This window comes from Xenopus laevis, chromosome 8S (genome assembly GCF_017654675.1).
Source record: "Xenopus laevis strain J_2021 chromosome 8S, Xenopus_laevis_v10.1, whole genome shotgun sequence".
Lineage (NCBI taxonomy): Eukaryota > Metazoa > Chordata > Amphibia > Anura > Pipidae > Xenopus > Xenopus laevis.
The window spans coordinates 95930807-95952182 of record NC_054386.1 but is presented as its reverse complement, the minus strand read 5'-3'; the positions used below and the strand labels follow the sequence as shown (position 1 = coordinate 95952182).

The 21376-nt window shown below is 40.3% G+C and overlaps 1 protein-coding gene across 1 annotated transcript; it reads left to right on the top strand.

The window, feature by feature from the left end:
* The first annotated feature begins 1243 nt into the window (after positions 1-1243).
* On the top strand, positions 1244-20147 carry LOC108700346 (putative pregnancy-specific beta-1-glycoprotein 7). The gene is made up of 5 exons (XM_018233457.2): positions 1244-1934; positions 9957-10286; positions 11607-11852; positions 14277-14374; positions 19911-20147. Exons 1-5 carry the CDS (start codon positions 1913-1915, stop codon positions 19926-19928), a joined length of 714 nt encoding a protein of 237 aa, XP_018088946.1. The 5' UTR covers positions 1244-1912; the 3' UTR covers positions 19929-20147.
* The last annotated feature ends 1229 nt before the right edge of the window (positions 20148-21376 follow it).

Below are 21376 nucleotides of genomic sequence, written 5' to 3'. Positions count from 1 at the left end.
TTGTGGTCACAGCCTCATTGCACCCCCCCCTAATGGTTTTAAAAATTAGTTTTATATATATATCTATCTATCTATCTCTATCTATATATCTATATATCTATATATCTATATCTCTATATATCTATATCTATATCTCTATATCTATATATATATATCTCTCTATCTCTCTCTATCTCTCTCTATCTATATCTATATCTATCTATATATATCTATATCTATATATATCTATATCTATATCTATCTATATCTATCTATATCTATATCTATATCTATCTATATCTATATCTATCTATATCTATCTATATCTATATATATCTATATGTATGTATGTATATCATGGTGCCCTTCTGAGCACCTTTTTTAATTTTAGCATTTTTACACTGCTAATATCAGGATTAAAGGAGAACTTAACCCCCACTAACAAAAACCCCTATCGGAAGAGCCAGAAGTCGCCCATGAGCTCCGCTGCGCTTATTCTGCACCTGTAGCCGTTATCACCTATGGGGGGGAGCAGGGAGGGGGGACTGTAGTGTACTGGGTAGGGGTTTTTATCAGTGGAGGGGTTGAGTTCTCCTTTAAAGGAACTGTAACAACAACAGAAAATGTTATAAAAAAAATCTATTCTACCCACACTAGTAATAAATGTACCCTGCATAAAGTTTATTAATATCAATTCTTTATTAAACAAAAATTCTGTGAGGAAACACTGCTTCCTGTCTACTGGAAAAACAGCTATAGGGTGATTCACTCTGCAGGATCTGAGCTCCACATCTTCCCCTTACCCGACATCTCCCACAACTGGATGAGGCTTTTCTCATACCTTTTTCTCATACCTCCCAACTGTCCCTTTTTCGGAGGGACAGTCCCTCTATTGACAGCTCAACCCGCAGTCCCTCATTTGTACTGGAAAGTCCCTCTTTTCTCTGCACTGAACAGCCAGAAAAAGAAACAAAGTTTCTCACTTAATTGGCTTTTAGCAGAGAGCCCAGAACAGCTAACAGGTGCAAATAAGATACTTTGTAACAATTTTGAGACACAAAAACACAGTTTAGATAAGGAGAAATATTTTCAACCTTTCATAACCTGCCAAATTTTGTAAAACAAACATGGTAATTAGGGGGTGTGACCACAGAAAGGGGTGTGGTCAAAAAAATGCTGTGCTACATGCGGGAAAAAAATTTTTGTCCCTCTTTTTACTTCCAAAATCTTGGGAGGTATGTTTTCTGCCGGTGGAGACTGGGCAGGGGGAGGGGCCGTGATGCCTGGGGCGTGGCTATCTGCGCAGTGATCTGCGCTTGGCCGGGGGAGAAGTTCCACAGGAACCAAAGGGAAGGCGAGTTGATACACTTATAGCTTTCACTCAGACGCGTTTGTACTGGGTTTGTCCCTAATAAGACACACTAGTTCGTTACACACGGACGCGTTATGTTTCGCTTACAGACAAGAATGAAGGACTCCCGGAACCAGAGGATTGGGATAAAGAAGAGCGGACACTTGGAGACGAGCGGGAGGCGAGAGAACAATAACAGACGTTGGTTTCCCTCAGTATTTCCGGTTACACTCGCCTGGAGATCGCCGGAAGCGCAACTGTGGCCTGTGGGGCTGAGAACTCTGCACAAAACGTCTCACTTGTTGACTTTACCGACACGGGGCGCATTTATGTCGCTTACTGTCTGCCTATGGGAACAATATGGCGCCTTGGACTTCTAATATGTGTTACTGTCTCTTCCTGGTCGCTCTGCCTTCAGAAGGACGTGCCGAATAGTTGGTACCGCCTCTTTGTTCTATATATCCAGTCACTGTCGATTGCCGTGCGGTAGAACGTACTCACATCAGATCTCCGGTGTGTATTGTTGTGTGACCGACATATAACGCTGGTCTGTGAGGCAATTATCTGAGGATCTTTCTAACAATGTCCGGACTGATTACTGTAGGTGAGTGATTACGGTAGAGGAGTGATTATAAGTTATTATATTATTATTATAAGTGTAATTAATAGCGCTGTCATGTTCTGTGGCGCCTCACTCACAGTATAAGAGTGTTTTTATTAGAGGGACACTAAATCCTAAACGTCAATGTTTAAAAAAAAAAAAAAAAAAAGCTGGTCTCCTTGTAATAACTGTGTGATGCAAATCTCACTATATATTTATTTATTGCTTAGTTCACATTTATTATTTGTATAATACAGAACTCATTATATTTCCTCCAAGATCTTCCCCTGTCCCTCAGAGATCACTCACAGTAAACAACACCACCTTTCATTCCACCACACAGGCTGCCTAGGAGTCATCTTAGACTCTCATCTGTCTTTTTCACCTCACATTCAAACACTTGCAAAATCTTGTCGTATTCAACTGCGCAACATTGCTCGAATACGACCCTATCTCAGTTCAGAATCAACTAAAACACTGATTCAGTCTCTCATCATCTCCCGCCTTGATTACTGCAACTTACTCCTCACAGGTATTCCAACAAGTCGCCTTTCACAACTCCAATCTGTTCTAAACGCGGCCGCTAGACTCATTCATCTATCTCACCGCTCAACATCAGCTGCTCCCATATGTATGTCCCTTCACTGGCTCCCAATCTCTTCTAGAATCAAATTCAAATTACTTACACTCACATTCAAGGCCCTTAATAATGAAACCCCTCCCTATACTTCATCTCTAATCTCCAAATACTCTCCTTCACGAAACCTACGCTCTGCTTCTGATCTTCGCCTCACTTCTCCTCTCATCACTTCTGCCCATTCGCGTCTACAAGACTTCTCTCAGGCTTCTGCTTTTCCCTGGAACTCTCTGCCACAAGCTGTCAGACTTTCTCCTTCTTTCCAAACTTTCAAGCGCTCCTTAAAGACCCATCTGTTTAAAGAGGCTTATTCGATGTACCTTAATTAATCATTGCTGTATCAAAAATGACAAAGTGTTTATATAATCCTAATGTCTCAATTGTACCCTAACCTTTTAGTTTGTAAACTCTAATCTCTAGGTCCTTCTAACCCTATTGTACTCTGTAATCCTTGTCTGTTTTCCACCATTTATTCCCTGTTTGCTATAACTGCAGTAAAGCACTGCGTATCTTGACAGTGCTATATAAATAAATGATGATGATAATACAGGGGCAGCCGTTTGTATTCATTATTCTCTGATAAATAACAAGCTCAGATTATTATTATTATCAGATGCACTGGTCAGTTTCCCACCAGTCTGACCAGCAAGTAGTCAAGGAAGTTGTCAGGAGAAAGAGGCTGTTCTGATGTTCTTCTGCTTAGGAAACACATTACACTCTCTCGCAAATGTTTCCTTAGCAGAATAAACAGTCTTTCTCCTGAAAGAAACTTTTTAAGACGTAACTGTCCAGCAGGCGGCGATGTTGTAACAAAAAGCTTAAAGTATAAAAGAAGTGGCTTCTCTAGGTAACTGCTTCATGAAACTTTGTACAACCACATTTATAAAAGCAAAGTTTTCCACGTGAGCACTTCTGTATTCCCATGCAGAAAACACAGCTTCCAAAATGCAATTGTTTTCGTACCATTTACTTGCTTCAAAGTCGGCCTCAGATTGTTAACCAAAACGAATACTGCTGCAGAGTCTCCACTTTTAACACCTACATATACAAGCTAGATACAAAGATTATACACGGCTATTTACATAATTAACTTTGCTAGCCAGTAATCGAACATTGGAAATGAAACGAGGAGCAGAAACCACAGTGTAACGAAGGCAACCACACTGCAAGTTTGTGTAGATTAAACTACTAATCACAAAAGAAGAAAAAGAAGAAGTGAAATCAAAACACTATTAGTCCATAAACACTCACTTCAAAGCAAACTAGTTCAGTGTGGCGCCTATGTAGTATGATTGGCAAAACTGCCTTAAGTAAAACTTAACTTTTAATAAATTAGGCAAAAAAGAGGAGCGCCCACAACAAAGACAAACCCACTGCTAAAAGCCCATAAGGCCGCAGTGCAGGAACAATATCCTTAAAAAACATTCATTTAAAAACCAGCAAATGGTGGAACATTAACTAAAAAAACAAACAAACCAAGTTTACTCCATCACAGTAACATAATAAGTTGGGTTTAAAAGACACCCGTCCATTAAAGAACCAGTAACACCAATTTTTTTCATTAAAAAAATCAAAACTACACCCCCCAAATAACACCTATGTCCTACTGCATTATATATTAACCTTGGGTTTAGCTAAAAAAATCGCCAATAAAAATCACCTCCATGCTCTACAGGGAAAAGGCGATATGGCGACCAGCAGCCACAACTATGTACCTATATGCGCGGCCCCGACAGCTCTCCTCCTCACATGACTTCCGGAACAGGACTGAACCAGGAAGTTGCTTCATTCCATCGACATTGTACCTTCTCTTCCTCTGTCCTGGGAGGAGAGGCACACATGCAGGGACTGATTCAGAGGATCGCCAAAGGGCTGGGGGAGAGGCACACTAATGGAAGGGCTGGGGAGGAGAGGCACATGTGGAACGGCTGTTTTAAATGATTGCCGAAAAGCTAGGGGAGAGGCATACACAAACGGAAGGGCTTGGGGGGAGAGGGCTGCTTCAGAGGATCACCAAAGGGCTGGGGGGAGAGGCACACTAATGGAAGGGCTGGGGGGGGGAGAGGCACACATGGAATGGCTGCTTCACACAGTGGGGCTCATTTATCAACACTGGGCAAATTTGCCCATGGGCAGTTACCCATAGCAACCAATCAGTGATTAGCTTTTTAAAGCCAGCTGCAAGTAGAATAATGAATGCAGCAATTTGATTGGTTGCCATGGGTTACTGCCCATGGGCAAATTTGCCCAGTGTTGATAAATGACCCCCATAGGGTTAGAACAGATACTGACAGCGCAGAAGATGCTGCTAGATAACTATTGGTTGCTATGTGACGTCACTTCCGGAAGTCACGAACCAGAAAATTGGAACCCGAAGAACAGGAAGGGGCTCACTTGTAGGAGTGCAACTTCTGGTGGTTCAGTACATAACCGCTGCAATGCTAAATACTGACTGGAGTGTAGATCATGCCATCCGATTTTTTTACATTGTAATTATGTTATTTCTTGAGCTAAACAGGAAAATTTAAGCTACTCTATGTTTGATCTGTATGAGGTAGATAATTAGATTACCAGTACACAAATAATCCCTTTGCATAATTGTTTTCTATAAAGATAGCCATACATGGGCCAATAAAATGTTCCTACTCCACTCCTCTAGACTAATAAGATGTTCCTACTCCACTCCTCTAGACCAATAAAATGTTCCTACTCCACTCCTCTAGACCAATAAAATGTTCCTACTCCACTCCTCTAGACCAATAAAATGTTCCTACTCCATTCCTCTAGACCAAGTTGGCATCTTATTGGCTTGTGTTTAGGGCACTTAGCAGGGCCTGCCAAACCTATATTGGGCTAATTTGAAAATTCTGTCAGGCAAAGACAACTTTGGGCCGTGGATACAGGCATTGGGGCAAATTTGCTAAAGGGCGAAGTGACTAACGCTGGTGAAAATTCACCAGCGTGATGTAATTTCAGGACTTCGCCGATTTACTGTCGTAAATCCGCTAGCGAAGGACATAAGACTCTAGCGCTACTTCGCACTTTAATGGCAGGCAAATTTTCGCTTTGACGAATGGACGTAACTACACAAATTCACTAAGATGCGGATTTTACTGAACGTTACCTCTTGCGCCAGACTTGCCTTCGCCAGCTCAGACCAGACGAAGTGCAATAGAGTAGATGGGAGTTCCCAAAAAATGCTGGCGACTGTTCCGGTTTTCAGGGTGATAGGCTGCTAAAGATCGTAAGTTTTTTTTAGGGTAACTGGCTTCCCCCCTACAATTCCTTACATGTGGCACATAAACTATACTGTGGGCTCATGTGTAGGGCAATATAACAATTTTATTTTATTTTATTAAGCTTCCCTGGACTTGTGTAATGTATTTGCTGCAACATATACGTCCATTGTACTTTAACTTCCCGCCTTATGCAAATAAGACAACCCTAGCGCAACTTCGCTTTGCTTGCCGAATTAACACTAGTGAAACTTCGCCATTGTTTAGTGCCCTGGACGCATCTTCGCATTTTAGTCAATTAGCGTTGTCCTGGGGATTTTTCACCTGCCGATGTGAGCGAAGCCGTCGCTGGCAAATTTCCGGAGGTTAGTGAATTTGCCCCATTGTCTAATAGGTGTTTAAAGGCCTGGCATGTGATCGCATTATTGGTCCCAGGCCAGTGATCAGATCAGCCCAAATATGGCCCAGCATGTAGCTAGCCAAATCTACCAGAGATCTGCTCCAGCTTAAAACAAAAGTCACAAGAAAGGAATGAAAGCATGGGGTTAATTATGCAGAACTCATTTTTTACCCATGGCAAGCAATCGGATTGCTGCATTCATTATTCTACTTGCAGCTGGCTTTAAAAAATGAATCCCTGATTGGTTGCTATAGGTCACTGCCCTTGGGCAAATTTGCCCAGTGTTGATAAATGAGCCCCATTATCTCTATCAAAGCTGACGGTGATGCTATATGGTCAGACCATCTCATTTGTAGATGGTTCTGGGCCTGATTTGGCCACCCTCATGCTGGGTTAAATCAGGCTGATAGACCAATGACAGTTTATCCATTTTGGCCATTGGAAGAGACCCTCATTCTTTTACCAATTCACTCCTCATCAGAGGATTTTTGTACCTTAGATAACAGATAAGTACTACTATAGTTTATATAAACAAGCTGCTGTGTAGCCATGGGGCAGCCATTCAAGCACAGGATACACAGTAGATAACAGATAAGTACTACTATAGTTTATATAAACAAGCTGCTGTGTAGCCATGGGGGCAGCCATTCAAGCACAGGATACACAGTAGATAACAGATAAGTACTACTATAGTTTATATAAACAAGCTGCTGTGTAGCCATGGGGGCAGCCATTCAAGCACAGGATACACAGTAGATAACAGATAAGTACTACTATAGTTTATATAAACAAGCTGCTGTGTAGCCATGGGGGCAGCCATTCAAGCACAGGATACACAGTAGATAACAGATAAGTACTACTATAGTTTATATAAACAAGCTGCTGTGTAGCCATGGGGGCAGCCATTCAAGCACAGGATACACAGTAGATAACAGATAAGTACTACTATAGTTTATATAAACAAGCTGCTTGAATGGCTGCCCCCATGGCTACACAGCAGCTTGTTTATATAAACTATAGTAGTACTTATCTGTTATCTACTGTGTATCCTGTGCTTGAATGGCTGCCCCCATGGCTATTAGAATAGAATTACACTGGCACTCAAGGCAACTTCAATGCAGGGTTACCCCTTGCTGTTTATTTAGTGCAAACAGTGCAAACATTTGCAATGTTTTTTTATCAAGCATACTAAAGTGCTAATTATAATAAATTAGCATACAAAATTGAAAACCACGCCCTTAAATTGGCCAATCCATTGTATAGTCCAATCCGGGCCTGGTGTGCAAAGTTAGTGAAAAATTAATATAAAAAAGTATAACCCTAAGCAGAGTCCATGTGTAAACATTCATTGTGCAAGATGTGCTGATGAATAATCCCACAGTGAAAAGAATTCCTCCCATGTGCTAGAAAAAACAATGTATCTAAAAGAGAAATAAAGATTACAAAATCCTCAGGCCAAAGCCTGTTGTCTAAAAAGAAAAAAATGTAACATATCATAAACCACAAACTAACCCTAATAAAGATAAGGATAAATGACCTGTCCCTGGGGTATACAAAAGATCTTTCTTATCTGTAAAGAGACGGAAATTATTTGTAACAAACCTATTAATGACATGCCTACATAAGTACTTGGATAAATTGTATTCCTCATTAAGGGCTAGTCCACACGAGGAGATTCGGGGAGATTTTGTTGCTTGGCGACTAATCGCCTCGTCTTTTGAGCGACTATCTCCCCGAACTGCCTCGGTTAGGCAACTTCGGGCGACTATAGAAAACGCATGTGCATTAGCGCAGGCGACTTTTCATTGTACGTAGAAGACTTTTCATTGTAGCCTATGGGGGAAAACGCTGAGGCAGTTCGGGGAGATAAGTCGCTCAAAAGATGAGTCGATTAGTCGAAAATCACCGCCCGAATCTCCTCGTGTGGCCTTACCCTAAGGCCTTTCGGACTTCTGGACTGAAGCAGCCACATCCAGTACATTCTCTCTGGAGTAGCCTTCAATTTTTTTTATCTTGCCCTTGATTTACAATTACTTTTTCCAAAATTTGCCATCGTAATTGTGCCACACGATGTATGAAGAAATGCTTAGCCAGTAAAGTTTCCCTTTTTACTTTTGCTGTGTCCTTTTCCGTTTGTGTATTTCCTGGAGTCTGTGGTTTTTACATGAAATGCTGTAGCGAGCAAGGCCATGAAAATAATAATGTAAAAGAACATCTTCATTTATATTGGAAGTTTGGAACAACTGCTTAAAACTCTTCCATTTGTACTTTTAAGGAACAGTTCAGTGTAAAAATAAAAACTGGGTAAATAGATAGGCTGTGCAAAATAAAAAATGTATCTAATATAGATAGTTAGGCAAATATGTAATGTATAAAGGCTGGAGTGACTGGATGTGTAACATAATAGCCAGAACACCACTTCCTGCTTTGCAGCTCTCTTGCTTTCCACTGATTGGTTACCAGGCAATAACAAATCAGTGACTTGAGGGGGAGCCACATGGGTCATAACTTTTGCATCTATAAAGACTGGAGTGACTGGATGTCTTAACACAACAGAACACTACTTTCTACTTTTCACCTAGTCAGTGACTTTAAAGGAGAACTAAAACCCCTTTATGCAAAAGTCCCCTCCCTGCCTCCCCACTGCTAAGTGTTACCCCAGAATTGTGTCCCCTGTAGGATTACTGACCGCATATGCAGAGTCATTAGAGATTATGGGCACCATCGTTGTCGCTTCGGTAATCTTCGTGAAGTAAGCGGCGTATCAACGCATGCAAAATTGGAGCAGTTTTCCGGTTCGATACAACTGCGCATGCAGCGGAAATTGCCGAAGGGGAGGAAGAAGACCTGCAGATTACCCAAGCGCCAAAAGATGGAGCACGTGAGCTCCGATGCGCTGACCCTGCATGTGCGCTTCGTAATCCTACAGGGGAAACAATTCTGGGGTAACACTTGGCAGGGGGAGGAGGGACTTTTTGGGGGGGGGTTGAATTATATCACAAGGGACCTATTTGTTCATTAAAGGATAAGTAAACCTTAAAAATAATTGAATGTAAAATTGATGAGGGGGCTATTCTAAGCACTTCTGCAATGTACATTCATTATTTATTTTCTTTTATTTCCAAGATATTAAGGGATACATGTACTGTTAATATGAATGAATTTTGTTACAACAGCGCCACCTGCTGGTCAGTTTCCCACCAGTCTGACCAGCAAGTAGTCAAGGAAGTTGTCAGGAGAAAGAAAGAGGCTGCTCTGATGTTCTTCTGCTTAGGAATAAAATGAGAAACCTCAGATAACTTTTCTCACATCTTTTTTGCATATGCAAATCAGGGGTATGAAGGGGAAAGCATTTTTTACTTCCTTGTTTTGTGACAAAAAGTCACGCGATTTCCATCCCTGCCCCTAATTTATGTATGCAAATTAGGATACGGTTCGGCCGGATCCCGAACTGAATCCTGGATTCGGTGCATCCCTAGTGACTCCCCCTCAAGTCACTGATTGGTTACTGCCTGGTAACCAATCAGGGGAAAGCAGGAAGTAGTGTTCTGGCTATTATGTTACACATCCAGTCACTCCAGCCTTTATACATTACATTTTTGGCTAACTAACTATATTAGATACATTTTTTTATTTTGCACAGCCTATTTACCCAGTTTTTATTTTTATACTGAATAATTCCTTTAAGAAAATGGAAACAGCCAAATCCACCACTACCTTAACTAAAAATGTTGCCTCTTTCTGTTTTTCAGTTTCCCTGGTTTTGTTTGTTCCCTCAGCCGAGGCGCTCAAGCTTCAGGTGGCCGTTTCTTCAGAACTCCGTCTCTGTGGATTGACATGTGAGAGAGACGGCATTTACACACTGGACAGAGAGCCCCATGTTGGTATCTTGGAATACGCTTGTCGAGACAAATCGAAGAATTTCAATAGAGCGTACGAGAGCAGGACACTCCTGGATGAATCCTCTGGCTGCTGCATTATTAGAAATGCCCAAAAATCTGACACTGGTAACTACTTACTGGAATTCCACGAATATGGAAAAATAATGCAGCGGGTCTATATCACAACATGTGTGATAATGGGTAAGTATCTCTGGTGTTGATTTAGATATTGTATGGTTTTCTTTTTCTTGGACCATTGAAATCCTGCAAGTTTATACAGGAAGGGAGGGGGGAGGATGGATTTCCAAAATCCTTTTTATCCCATTTCTGTTAATTAAATCTAAAAATGTGACTAGTTATGAGCATAAAATTTCACCATGTACAGATTAGAACTTCCGCATTTCACCGCCAGCAAAAATAATTGCGAAACTGTGTAAAGAATTTTTTTTTTTATTTTCTTTGCAAAAAAAAAAAAAAAAAAGTTCAACAAACACATTTATTTTTTTCCTTCCCCATCAGCCAAAGGGATGTGAGCCGTCCCACTGTCTATATATATAGTGAATAAAGTACCCCCTCTTGTAAAATATAGGGATATTATAAGTTACCGAGGAGTTTCATGACCATATAAAAGTACGAGGCCGAAGGCCGAGTGTTTTTATACAGGTCATGGAACTCCGAGGTAACTTATAATATCCTCATATTTTACAACTGGGGGTAATTTATTAATTATAATACACAAATTTTAGTGAGTCATGTGACAGAAATTACATCACTACTCACCGTTTATAACTGATGACATCACTACTCACCGTTTATAAGGATATAATTTACAAGATATTCACGGCTTGCACATACATACAGTATACATATCTGGTTTATTCATTTGGGATACAAAGCACCCAGATATCATCTGTTAATGGTCACATGTATTATTCGTTGTGTCTGTGTAAAATCATAGATGACACTTTTTGCTTAAACCGCAGCACAGTGTAGTAGTAGTAGATACCATGACCAGTCAACCAGATAATGTCAAAAATAGCAGACATGTTTTTAAGAAATTGGCAACAGGGCAGCCTAGTGGATAAGGAGGTCCTCTAACAATGTAGGGGTGTGTGTAGCTGTGAAAAATAACTGGAGTAGTATAGGATCTGTTATCCAGAAACCCCAGTAGCTTTTACTTAAGATATAATTAAAGGAACAGTAACGCCAAACAAATGAAAGGGTTTTAAAGTAATGACAATATCAATTACCATTGTCCTGCACTGGTAAAACTGTAGAAACTCTACTATAGTTTATATAAACAAGCTGCTGTTCCCATGACAGGATCCCTTTAAAGGTGATACAACCATTAAGCAATAGTCTGAGCTTGTAGGAAGAAGCATGTCGTCATTCTCTACTCAAGTTAGTCATTTGGATCCCAAGATATATATATACTTTATCTGTCTGCTGATATTTGTATCTTGTCTGTTTGTAATGTTTATTTCTTCACGTCATGTCACATTTCCTTATTTCTCTCCCCAGACCCAGTCTCTGTGTCCAACATCTCTACCAACCGCAGCGGAGAAACTGTGAGTGTGAGTGTTTCCTACAGTGGAGAGGAGGCCACAGTTCTGTGGACGTGGAATGGAGGAGCCCTGCCTGAGAGACATCAGCTGAGTGACAGTAACAAGACTCTCACTGTACCCAGTACTGACACTGGCACATTCACTGTCCTTGTCTCCAACCCAGTCAGTCTCACCAGCGCTCACTATAACCTCACACTCCCAGGTAAGAGACAGTAACTAGACTCTCACTATAACTTCACACTCCCAGGTAAGAGACAGTAACAACACTCTCTCACTATAACTTCACACTCCCAGGTAAGAGACAGTAACTAGACTCTCACTATAACCTCACACTCCCAGGTAAGAGACGGTAACAACAGTCTCACTATAACCTCACACTCCCAGGTAAGAGACAGTAACTAGACTCTCACTATAACCTCACACTCCCAGGTAAGAGACAGTAACTAGACCTCACTATAACTTCACACTCCCAGGTAAGAGACGGTAACAACAGTCTCACTATAACCTCACACTCCCAGGTAAGAGACAGTAACTAGACTCTCACTATAACCTCACACTCCCAGGTAAGAGACAGTAACTAGACCTCACTATAACTTCACACTCCCAGGTAAGAGACAGTTAGAACACTCTCACTATAACTTCACACTCCCAGGTAAGAGACCGTAACTAGACTCACTGTACTCAGTACTAACTCTGACACACAGTAGATAACATAAGTACTACTATAGTTTATATAAACCAGCTGCTGTGTAGCCATGGGGGCAGCCATTCAAGCACAGGATACACAGTAGATAACAGATAAGTACTACTATAGTTTATATAAACAAGCTGCTGTGTAGCCATGGGGGCAGCCATTCAAGCACAGGATACAGTAGATAACAGATAAGTACTACTATAGTTTATATAAACCAGCTGCTGTGTAGCCATGGGGGCAGCCATTCAAGCACAGGATACACAGTAGATAACAGATAAGTACTACTATAGTTTATATAAACAAGCTGCTGTGTAGCCATGGGGGCAGCCATTCAAGCACAGGATACACAGTAGATAACAGATAAGTACTACTATAGTTTATATAAACAAGCTGCTGTGTAGCCATGGGGGCAGCCATTCAAGCACAGGATACACCGTAGATAACAGATAAGTACTACTATAGTTTATATAAACAAGCTGCTGTGTAGCCATGGGGGCAGCCATTCAAGCACAGGATACACAGTAGATAACAGATAAGTACTACTATACTTTATATAAACAAGCTGCTGTGTAGCCATGGGGGCAGCCATTCAAGCACAGGATACACAGTAGATAACAGATAAGTACTACTATAGTTTATATAAACAAGCTGCTGTGTAGCCATGGGGGCAGCCATTCAAGCACAGGATACACAGTAGATAACAGATAAGTACCACTATAGTACCTTGCAGGGTGATGTAGGGAATGCCAGGTTGGTGCATTTTTAAAGGAGACATATTGGGTGAAAAACAAGAATTTGTCGGTTAAATATACTCTTAAATGCAGAAGGAAAGTGCTCAAACAAATATTGTTTTTGGACTCATTTATTGAAAACTTGTGAAAACCATACTAGTCCCTCCCATCTGTTCCACTTCCAGCTGCCTCCTTTCCCAGGCTGTGCAGGGGAGTCGGCGGCACTTAGGACACGCCCACCCTTCATTTGAAAAGATCTATAGAAAGGATATTGTTGAAGATACTATTAATTTTTAGACCAGAGAGTAGAACCAGCGCTATATATTAATCATTATCGCCTACAAAATTAGGGTTTTGCATTTTTTATCTTAAGAAGAGGAGCACCAGCCTGGAGAACAGGCCCAGGAGCCTATGGAGCAACTAGAGGTGGTGCAGTTCTGGGGTGGGGCGAGTTGCACAGACAAAGCGGCACTGGGGATTATGGGACTGACCACAAAGACATGGAAGGAGCTCTGGCTGCAGATGGACAGTGGGGGGATATCAAGGGTGGAGGCTTTAGCCCAGTGATCCCCAACCAGTAGCTCGTGAGTAACATGTTGCTCTCCAACCCCTTGGATGTTGCTCCCAGTGGCCTCAAAGCAGATTATTTTTGAATTCCAGGCTTGGAGGCAAGTTTTGGTTGTATAAAAACCAGATGTACTGCCAAACAGAGTCTTAATGTTGGTTGATAATCCACATAGGGGCTACTAAACGGCCAATCACAGCACTTATTTGGCACCCCAAGAACATTTTTCATGCTTGTGTTGCTCCCCAACTCCTTTTACTTCTGAATGTGGCTCATGGGTTCAAAAGGTTGGAGATCCCTGCTTTAGCCCAGCTCTACTGAATAACAAGTCAAATTAGAACAACTGAAGGGTTCCTAATAAATTAGCACCCCCTAGTGATTAAACTTTATAACAATTTGGTGCCTTTATAGAATTTAGGTAAAGCAAAATATACATTGATCTATAACTTTATTTACACAGAGGGAACATTAAAGATGCTGTGGTTGCTCTTTCAGTACAGACATCCTGAGCTTCTGATTGGCTGGAACATCAGTCTCCATCATCTTATCTGATCCATCAGAATGGAAAGTGTTTGTGTAAAACCTTATTGTGATATTTTGTCTCATCTTTTTGCTTGTCCCTTTTTTGTGTTCCAGAGAGAGAACTGCGCTCCCGGACAGAAGAAAAGAACAGGATCCGTTTCGTAGCACCAGTTGCCTTTGTTTTTGTTGGATTTTTATTTATTTTTTTGCTATTAACCCTTTACCTGCCAGCCGTTTTGTCCTAGATGCGAACATCTACTGCCAAGCAGTTTTTAGATATTTTGCACTCTTTCACTTTAAGGGCCTTTCCTGGGGTGGTCTTTTAGTTTACCCAGCAAAACAATATATTGTTTTTTTCAGGACAACCTGAACTTTCAAAATATGCAGGAATTTTGGTGTAATTCTACTTCTGTAAAAAAATATTGGCTTCTAAGTGTCCAATAAAATGAAAAAAATCATGTTTCACAAAGAACAATCACATATATCAGAAACATCATTTACTTTATGTATGAGAACACAGCCTATTTGGAAAGGTCTATGTCTCCTGAACGCGGCAATACCAAATATATATAGTTTTATGGAGATTTCTCACTTGTATAGATCAAAATCTACAAGCAGTACACAAGCAAATTTCCAAAGCTCCGCTCCCCAAACGGCATACTTCTGCTTTCAAGGCCAAACATTCCACTAACAGTAGGTTTACCCTAGAAAACTACCCATTATTAGAAAGAACAGATTCTGGTGAATCAAAAATGGGTAAATATATCGTTGTACTCCAAACTATCAAGTTGCAATTGTTTCCTAAAGTTATAATGTTTTATAGAAATTGGTGAATTTTTTGAAAAATTACCTCAAAGCTTCCAATCTACAGAATCATATCTCCCACAAATCATTAGGTATCAATGTAAAACACCCCAAATATGAAAGCCTGGGGTCCGCTGAACAATTTGATGCCCAATATATATAGGTGTACCCAAACATGTGGCATATAGGGGCCCTAAAATATAGACACCTCATTTGAGCTATCAGTTCTGTAATTCCAGATACTGCAAAATCAACACATTTGCATCGTTTTTGGGGGGGTAAAAGTAGAAAAAAGTAAGTTCACCCCAGAAAACCGTATATTTTCGGAAAGTACACATTCCCACGAATCTAAATTGGGTATGCATGTCTTTGTACTCCAAAGTACCAAGCTGCAAACCATTCCTAAATGTGGTGATTTCAGTGACATTTCCAAAAATCACCTCAAAATTTCTACCCTGCAGCATCGTATTACCCACATACTTTTAGGTATCAAGAGAAATCACCCCAAATATGAAAGCCTAGGGTCCTCTGAACAGTTTGATGCCCAATATGTATAGGTATACTCAAGCACGTGGCATACAGGGGCCCCAAAAGGAAGACCCCCATATGGTCTGTCATTTCAGGTATAGCAAAATCAACACATTTACATCGTTTTGGGGGGGGTCAAAAGTAGAAAAAAGTAAGTTCACCCCAGAAATCCATATATTTTCGGAAAGTACACATTCCCACGAATCTAAATTGGGTATGCATGTCTTTGTACTCCACAATAACAAGCAGCAAACCATTCCTAAATATGGTGATTTTGGCGACATTTCCAAAAATCACCTCAGAATTTCTACCCTGCAGCATCGTATTGCCCACATACTTTTAGGTATCAAGAGAAATCACCCCAAATATGAAAGCCTAGGGTCCTCTGAACAGTTTGATGCCCAATATGTATAGGTGTACCCACGCACGTGGCATATAGGGGCCCCAAAAGGAAGACCCCCATATGGTCTGTCATTTCAGATACTGCAAAATCAACACATTTACATCGTTTTGGGGGGGTAAAAGTAGAAAAGGGTAAGTTCACCCCAGAAAACCATATATTTTCGGAAAGTACACATTCCCACGAATCTAAATTGGGTATGCATGTCTTTGTACTCCAAAGTACCAAGCCGCAAACCATTCCTAAATTTGGTGATTTTGGCGACATTTCCAAAAATCACCTCAAAATTTCTACCCTGCAGCATCGTATTACCCACATACTTTTAGGTATCAAGAGAAATCACCCCAAATATGAAAGCCTAGGGTCCTCTGAACAGTTTGATGTCCAATATGTATAGGTGTACCCAAGCACGTGGCATACAGGGGCCCCAAAAGGAAGACCCCCATATGGTCTGTCATTTCAGGTACTGCAAAATCAACACATTTACATTGTTTTGGGGGGGGGGGGGCAAAAGTAGAAAAAAGTAAGTTCACCCCAGAAAACCATATATTTTCGGAAAGTACACATTCCCAGGAATCTAAATTGGGTATGCATGTCTTTGTACTCCAAAGTACCAAGCCGCAAACCATTCCTATATTTGGTATTTTGCCGACATTTCCAAAAACCACCTCAAAATTTCTACCCTGCAGCATCGTATTACCCACATACTTTTAGGTATCAAGAGAAATCACCCCAAATATAAAAGCCTAGGGTCCCCTGAACAGTTTGATGCCCAATATGTATAGGTGTACCTAAGCATGTGGCATATAAGGGCCCTAAAATTAAGACCCCCCCCATATGGTTTGTCATTTCAGGTACTGCAAAATCAAGACATTTACATTGTTTTGGGGGGGCAAAAGTAGAAAAGGGTAAGTTCACCCCAGAAAACCATATATTTTCGGAAAGTACACATTCCCACGAATCTAAATTGGGTATGCATGTCTTTGTACTCCAAAGTACCAAGCTGCAAACCATTCCTAAATTTGGTGATTTTGGCGACATTTCCAAAAACCACCTCAAAATATCTAACCTGCAGCATCGTATTACCCGCATACTTTTAGGTATCAAGAGAAATCACCCCAAATATGAAAGCCTAGGGTCCTCTGAACAGTTTCATGCCCAATATGTATAGGTGTACCTAAGCATGTGGCATATAAGGGCCCCAAAAAGAAGACCCCCATATGGTCTGTCATTTCAGATACTGCAAAATCAAGACATTTACATCGTTTTGGGGGGGGCAAAAGTAGAAAAGGGTAAGTTCACCCCAGAAAACCATATATTTTCGGAAAGTACACATTCCCACGAATCTAAATTGGGTATGCATGTCTTTGTACTCCAACGTACCAAGCTGCAAATCATTCCTAAATATGGTGATTTTGGTGACATTTCCAAAAATCACCTCAAAATTTCTACCCTGCAGCATCGTATTACCCACATACTTTTAGGTATCAAGAGAAATCACCCCAAATATGAAAGCTTAGGGTCCTCTGAACAGTTTGATGTCCAATATGTATAGGTGCACCCAAGCACGTGGCATATAGGGGCCCCAAAAGAAGACCCCCATATTGTCTGCCATTTCAGATACTGCAAAATCAAGACATTTACATTGTTTGGGGGGGGGCAAAAGTAGAAAAGGGTAAATTCACCCCAGAAAACCATATATTTTCGGAAAGTACACATTCCCACGAATCTAAATTGGGTATGCATGTCTTTGTACTCCAAAGTACCAAGCCGCAAACCATTCCTAAATGTGGTGATTTTGGTGACATTTCCAAAAATCACCTCAAAATTTCTACCCTGCAGCATCGTATTACCCACATACTTTTAGGTATCAAGAGAAATCACCCCAAATATGAAAGCCTAGGGTCCTCTGAACAGTTTCATGCCCAATATGTATAGGTGTACCCAAGCACATGGCATACAGGGGCCCCAAAAGGAAGACCCCCATATGGTCTGTCATTTCAGATACTGCAAAATCAAGACATTTACATCGTTTTGGGGGGGGCAAAAGTAGAAAAGGGTAAATTCGCCCCAGAAAACCATATATTTTCGGAAAGTACACATTCCCACGAATCTAAATTGGGTATGCATGTCTTTGTACTACAAAGTACCAAGCTGCAAATCATTCCTAAATGTGGTGATTTCGGTGACATTTCCAAAAATCACCTCAAAATTTCTACCCTGCAGCATCGTATTACCCACATACTTTTAGGTATCAAGAGAAATCACCCCAAATATGAAAGCTTAGGGTCCTCTGAACAGTTTGATGCCCAATATGTATAGGTGTACCTAAGCATGTGGCATATAGGGGCCCCAAAAGAAGACCCCCATATGGTCTGTCATTTCAGATACTGCAAAATCAACACATTTTATATTGTTTTGAGGGGGGCAAATGTAGAAAAAAGTAAGTTCACCCCAGAAAACCATATATTTTTGGAAAGTACACATTCCCACAAACCCAAATTGGGTATACATGTCCTTGTACTTCAAAGTACCAAGTCGCAAGTCGCAAGTCTTTCCTAAATTTGGCGATAAAAGCAACGGTTTTTACATTTTTGAAAATCGCCTAAAAATATTGCAATTGGCCACATTTATCTCACCCAATTTCTTGCATACAATTGTAAAATAACATAAATATTGATGCCAAGGGACGACTGAACAGTTTGATGCCCAATATGCATAGATACACCAAGGCAGCTGGCATGTGCAGACCCCAAATAAAAATAGTGCATATGAGTTTTCTCCGCTGCCGATTCGCCTTCTGTGAACATAGACCATTGACTTCATATTATGTGCCTCAAGACCCTCCTTACAGCAAAGACCCCCCAAAACCATATGTTTTTGGAAAGTACACATTCTGACGAATCCAACAAAGATAAAGACGTCTTTCTACACCAAACTACCAAACTGCAAAGCTTTTCTAAACTTAGAGGTTTTTACAACATTTCTGAAAATTGCCTAAAAATGCTGCTAATGCTGCTATTTTCACACTAGCCAACTAAGCTGCTGAAAACAGTACCCCAACTTTGCGTTATGTGTTGTAAGACCCCCAAACTGTAAAAAGCCCCCAGAACAGCATACATTTTTGGAAAGTACATATTCTGACGGATCAAACAAAGTAAAATCTATCATTCTATACCAAAGCACCAAACAGCAAAACTATACTAAAGATACATAAGGAAAAATAATGCAGGGATAAAATTGCAATAAAACCACAAAAATTGTGTAAATCAATGAAATAACAAAATTACTGATCCAACAGCATAATTAGTGGCCAAAATCGATTACCCAATAGTCATGCTGCCAAAACAAATGGTTTTTAGGGGTAAAAAAACACAAATTAGTAAAATGAAAAAGTAAAAAAAAAAATCCCTCTTTGTGAGTTTTTTGTGTATACATGTGTATACACTTCTAAAAGTGGTGTGACAGTGTGTATATAAGTGTGAAATAAGTGCAAATAAGTGTACATAACTTTCCAAAAAAAATTAAAAAAAAAAAAAAAAAATCTTTACTAAAATGATTGTGTAACTGTGTACAGATCTATACAATGTAGTGTAGTGTGTATGTAGTGTTTGTGTAGTGTGTAATTTAGCAAATAAAGTCCACTTACCATTGCTGGAGCAGGGGAGAGAGTCTAATCCTCTTTCAGCAGCGTGTGTGCTGAGTCACTGCAGTCAGGAAGTGCGTGGGCGTCGCCAGAGCAGCAGAGAGCAGAAGGAAGACGGAGGAGCTGGTAAGTTGCTTCTTTTTGCGATTTTAGGTCGATCCTGCAACAATCCTGTTGCAGGACCGACATGACAGCCCCCCAGCCTTGTTGCCCAGGGGGCTGTCAGCACTGCTAAGTCTCTGCAGAGGCGGCTAAAGCCGCTGATGCAGAGTACAGCATGTTAAACTGCAAGAACGTACAATGTACGTGCTTGGCAGTTAAAGCCCTTGCCTGCCAGAACGTACAGCGTACGTGCTTGGCAGGCAAAGGGTTAAAGGAGAAGGAATAGCATTTTCTACTTGAGGGTTCCAAAATTTAGGCACATACAAGTCACTACTTTTACTTGGCTCACACCCCGGGCTGGTGCTCCTATCGGCAGAAACCCACACAATCTCGGGGTTATTCCAGCGAACACAATGGAACGATCCTCTCCCTGTTATATACAACAGCATTTGCTATATATATATTTATATATATAGATAGATAGATAGATAGATAGATAGATAGATAGATAGATAGACAGAGACAGAGAGAGATGATAGATAGATAGATAGATAGATAGATAGATAGATAGATAGATGATAGATAGATAAATAGATAGATAGAGAGATGATAGATAATAGATAGATAATAGATAGATAGATAGATAGATAGATGATAGATAATAGATAGATGATAGATAATAGATAGATAGATAGATGATAGATAATAGATAGATAGATAGATGATAGATAATAGATAGATGATAGATAATAGATAGATGATAGATAATAGATAGATAGATAGATGATAGATAATAGATAGATGATAGATAATAGATAGATAGCACTTCAACTCTTCGTTCTGATTTGTCTTCCCTGTATATATATATACTTTTTATTGAATTTTTGGAATAAATTGAATTGACTGTTTGACAACATGTAAATATAAATAAACCGTTCCATATACATAATGGTCAAAAATGTCATTGCTCGACAAATACGTTTTAAAGGAGAAGGAAAGGCAAAAGTCGTGACCTTCATATAAAATATCCAAGGCACACAATCCTCTTCCCCTTCTTTGTGTTGCCATTTTTATTGATAAAAAATAATAAAATATGTTTTTTAGCCGTGATAATAGCGATAACCAACAGAGGTCGCTATAGATCTTTTGTATATAATGCATGTGTTTGATTCATTTTGTAAGCCTATGATTAAGGGAAGGTGTTCCCGAAACGCGTAAGGCCTGTTTTTCTACAGTACTCGGCAATAAAAACCTGTTATTTTACCGGAGTGCCGTCCTCCTGTTCGTGTATCAAAAGCTCTGAACTACCTCACTCAAAGTTCTCATCTAGATGTCGCAATCGTTTCAGCTTCCCCATGTGTATATAAAACGAGTAAATCGTGCATCATGCTTAGTTCTCATTTAGTAAACCGCGGCCGCCATCTTCTGCAAAAATAGAAACCGTGTGCATTTTAGCCAAACTTGGTGAAGGTTTTTGAAAAAATGTATCTAACAATATACATAACCGGAACAAAAAGGAAAGTCTCTTTTAAAGGGGAACTCACACTAGTGATTTTTATACTTCCAGCACAGGGTGTTCCAAAAAAGGACTTAAAATACTACACCATATTTTTGTTGTTTATTTTGCTTTTTATTTTTTATTCATACCTGGGGATGTTGGACAGCAATGGAGTTGATCCTACTTCCTATTGGTCTCACTGATAAACTGCCAAATCCTAAACATATGTCCCTTTG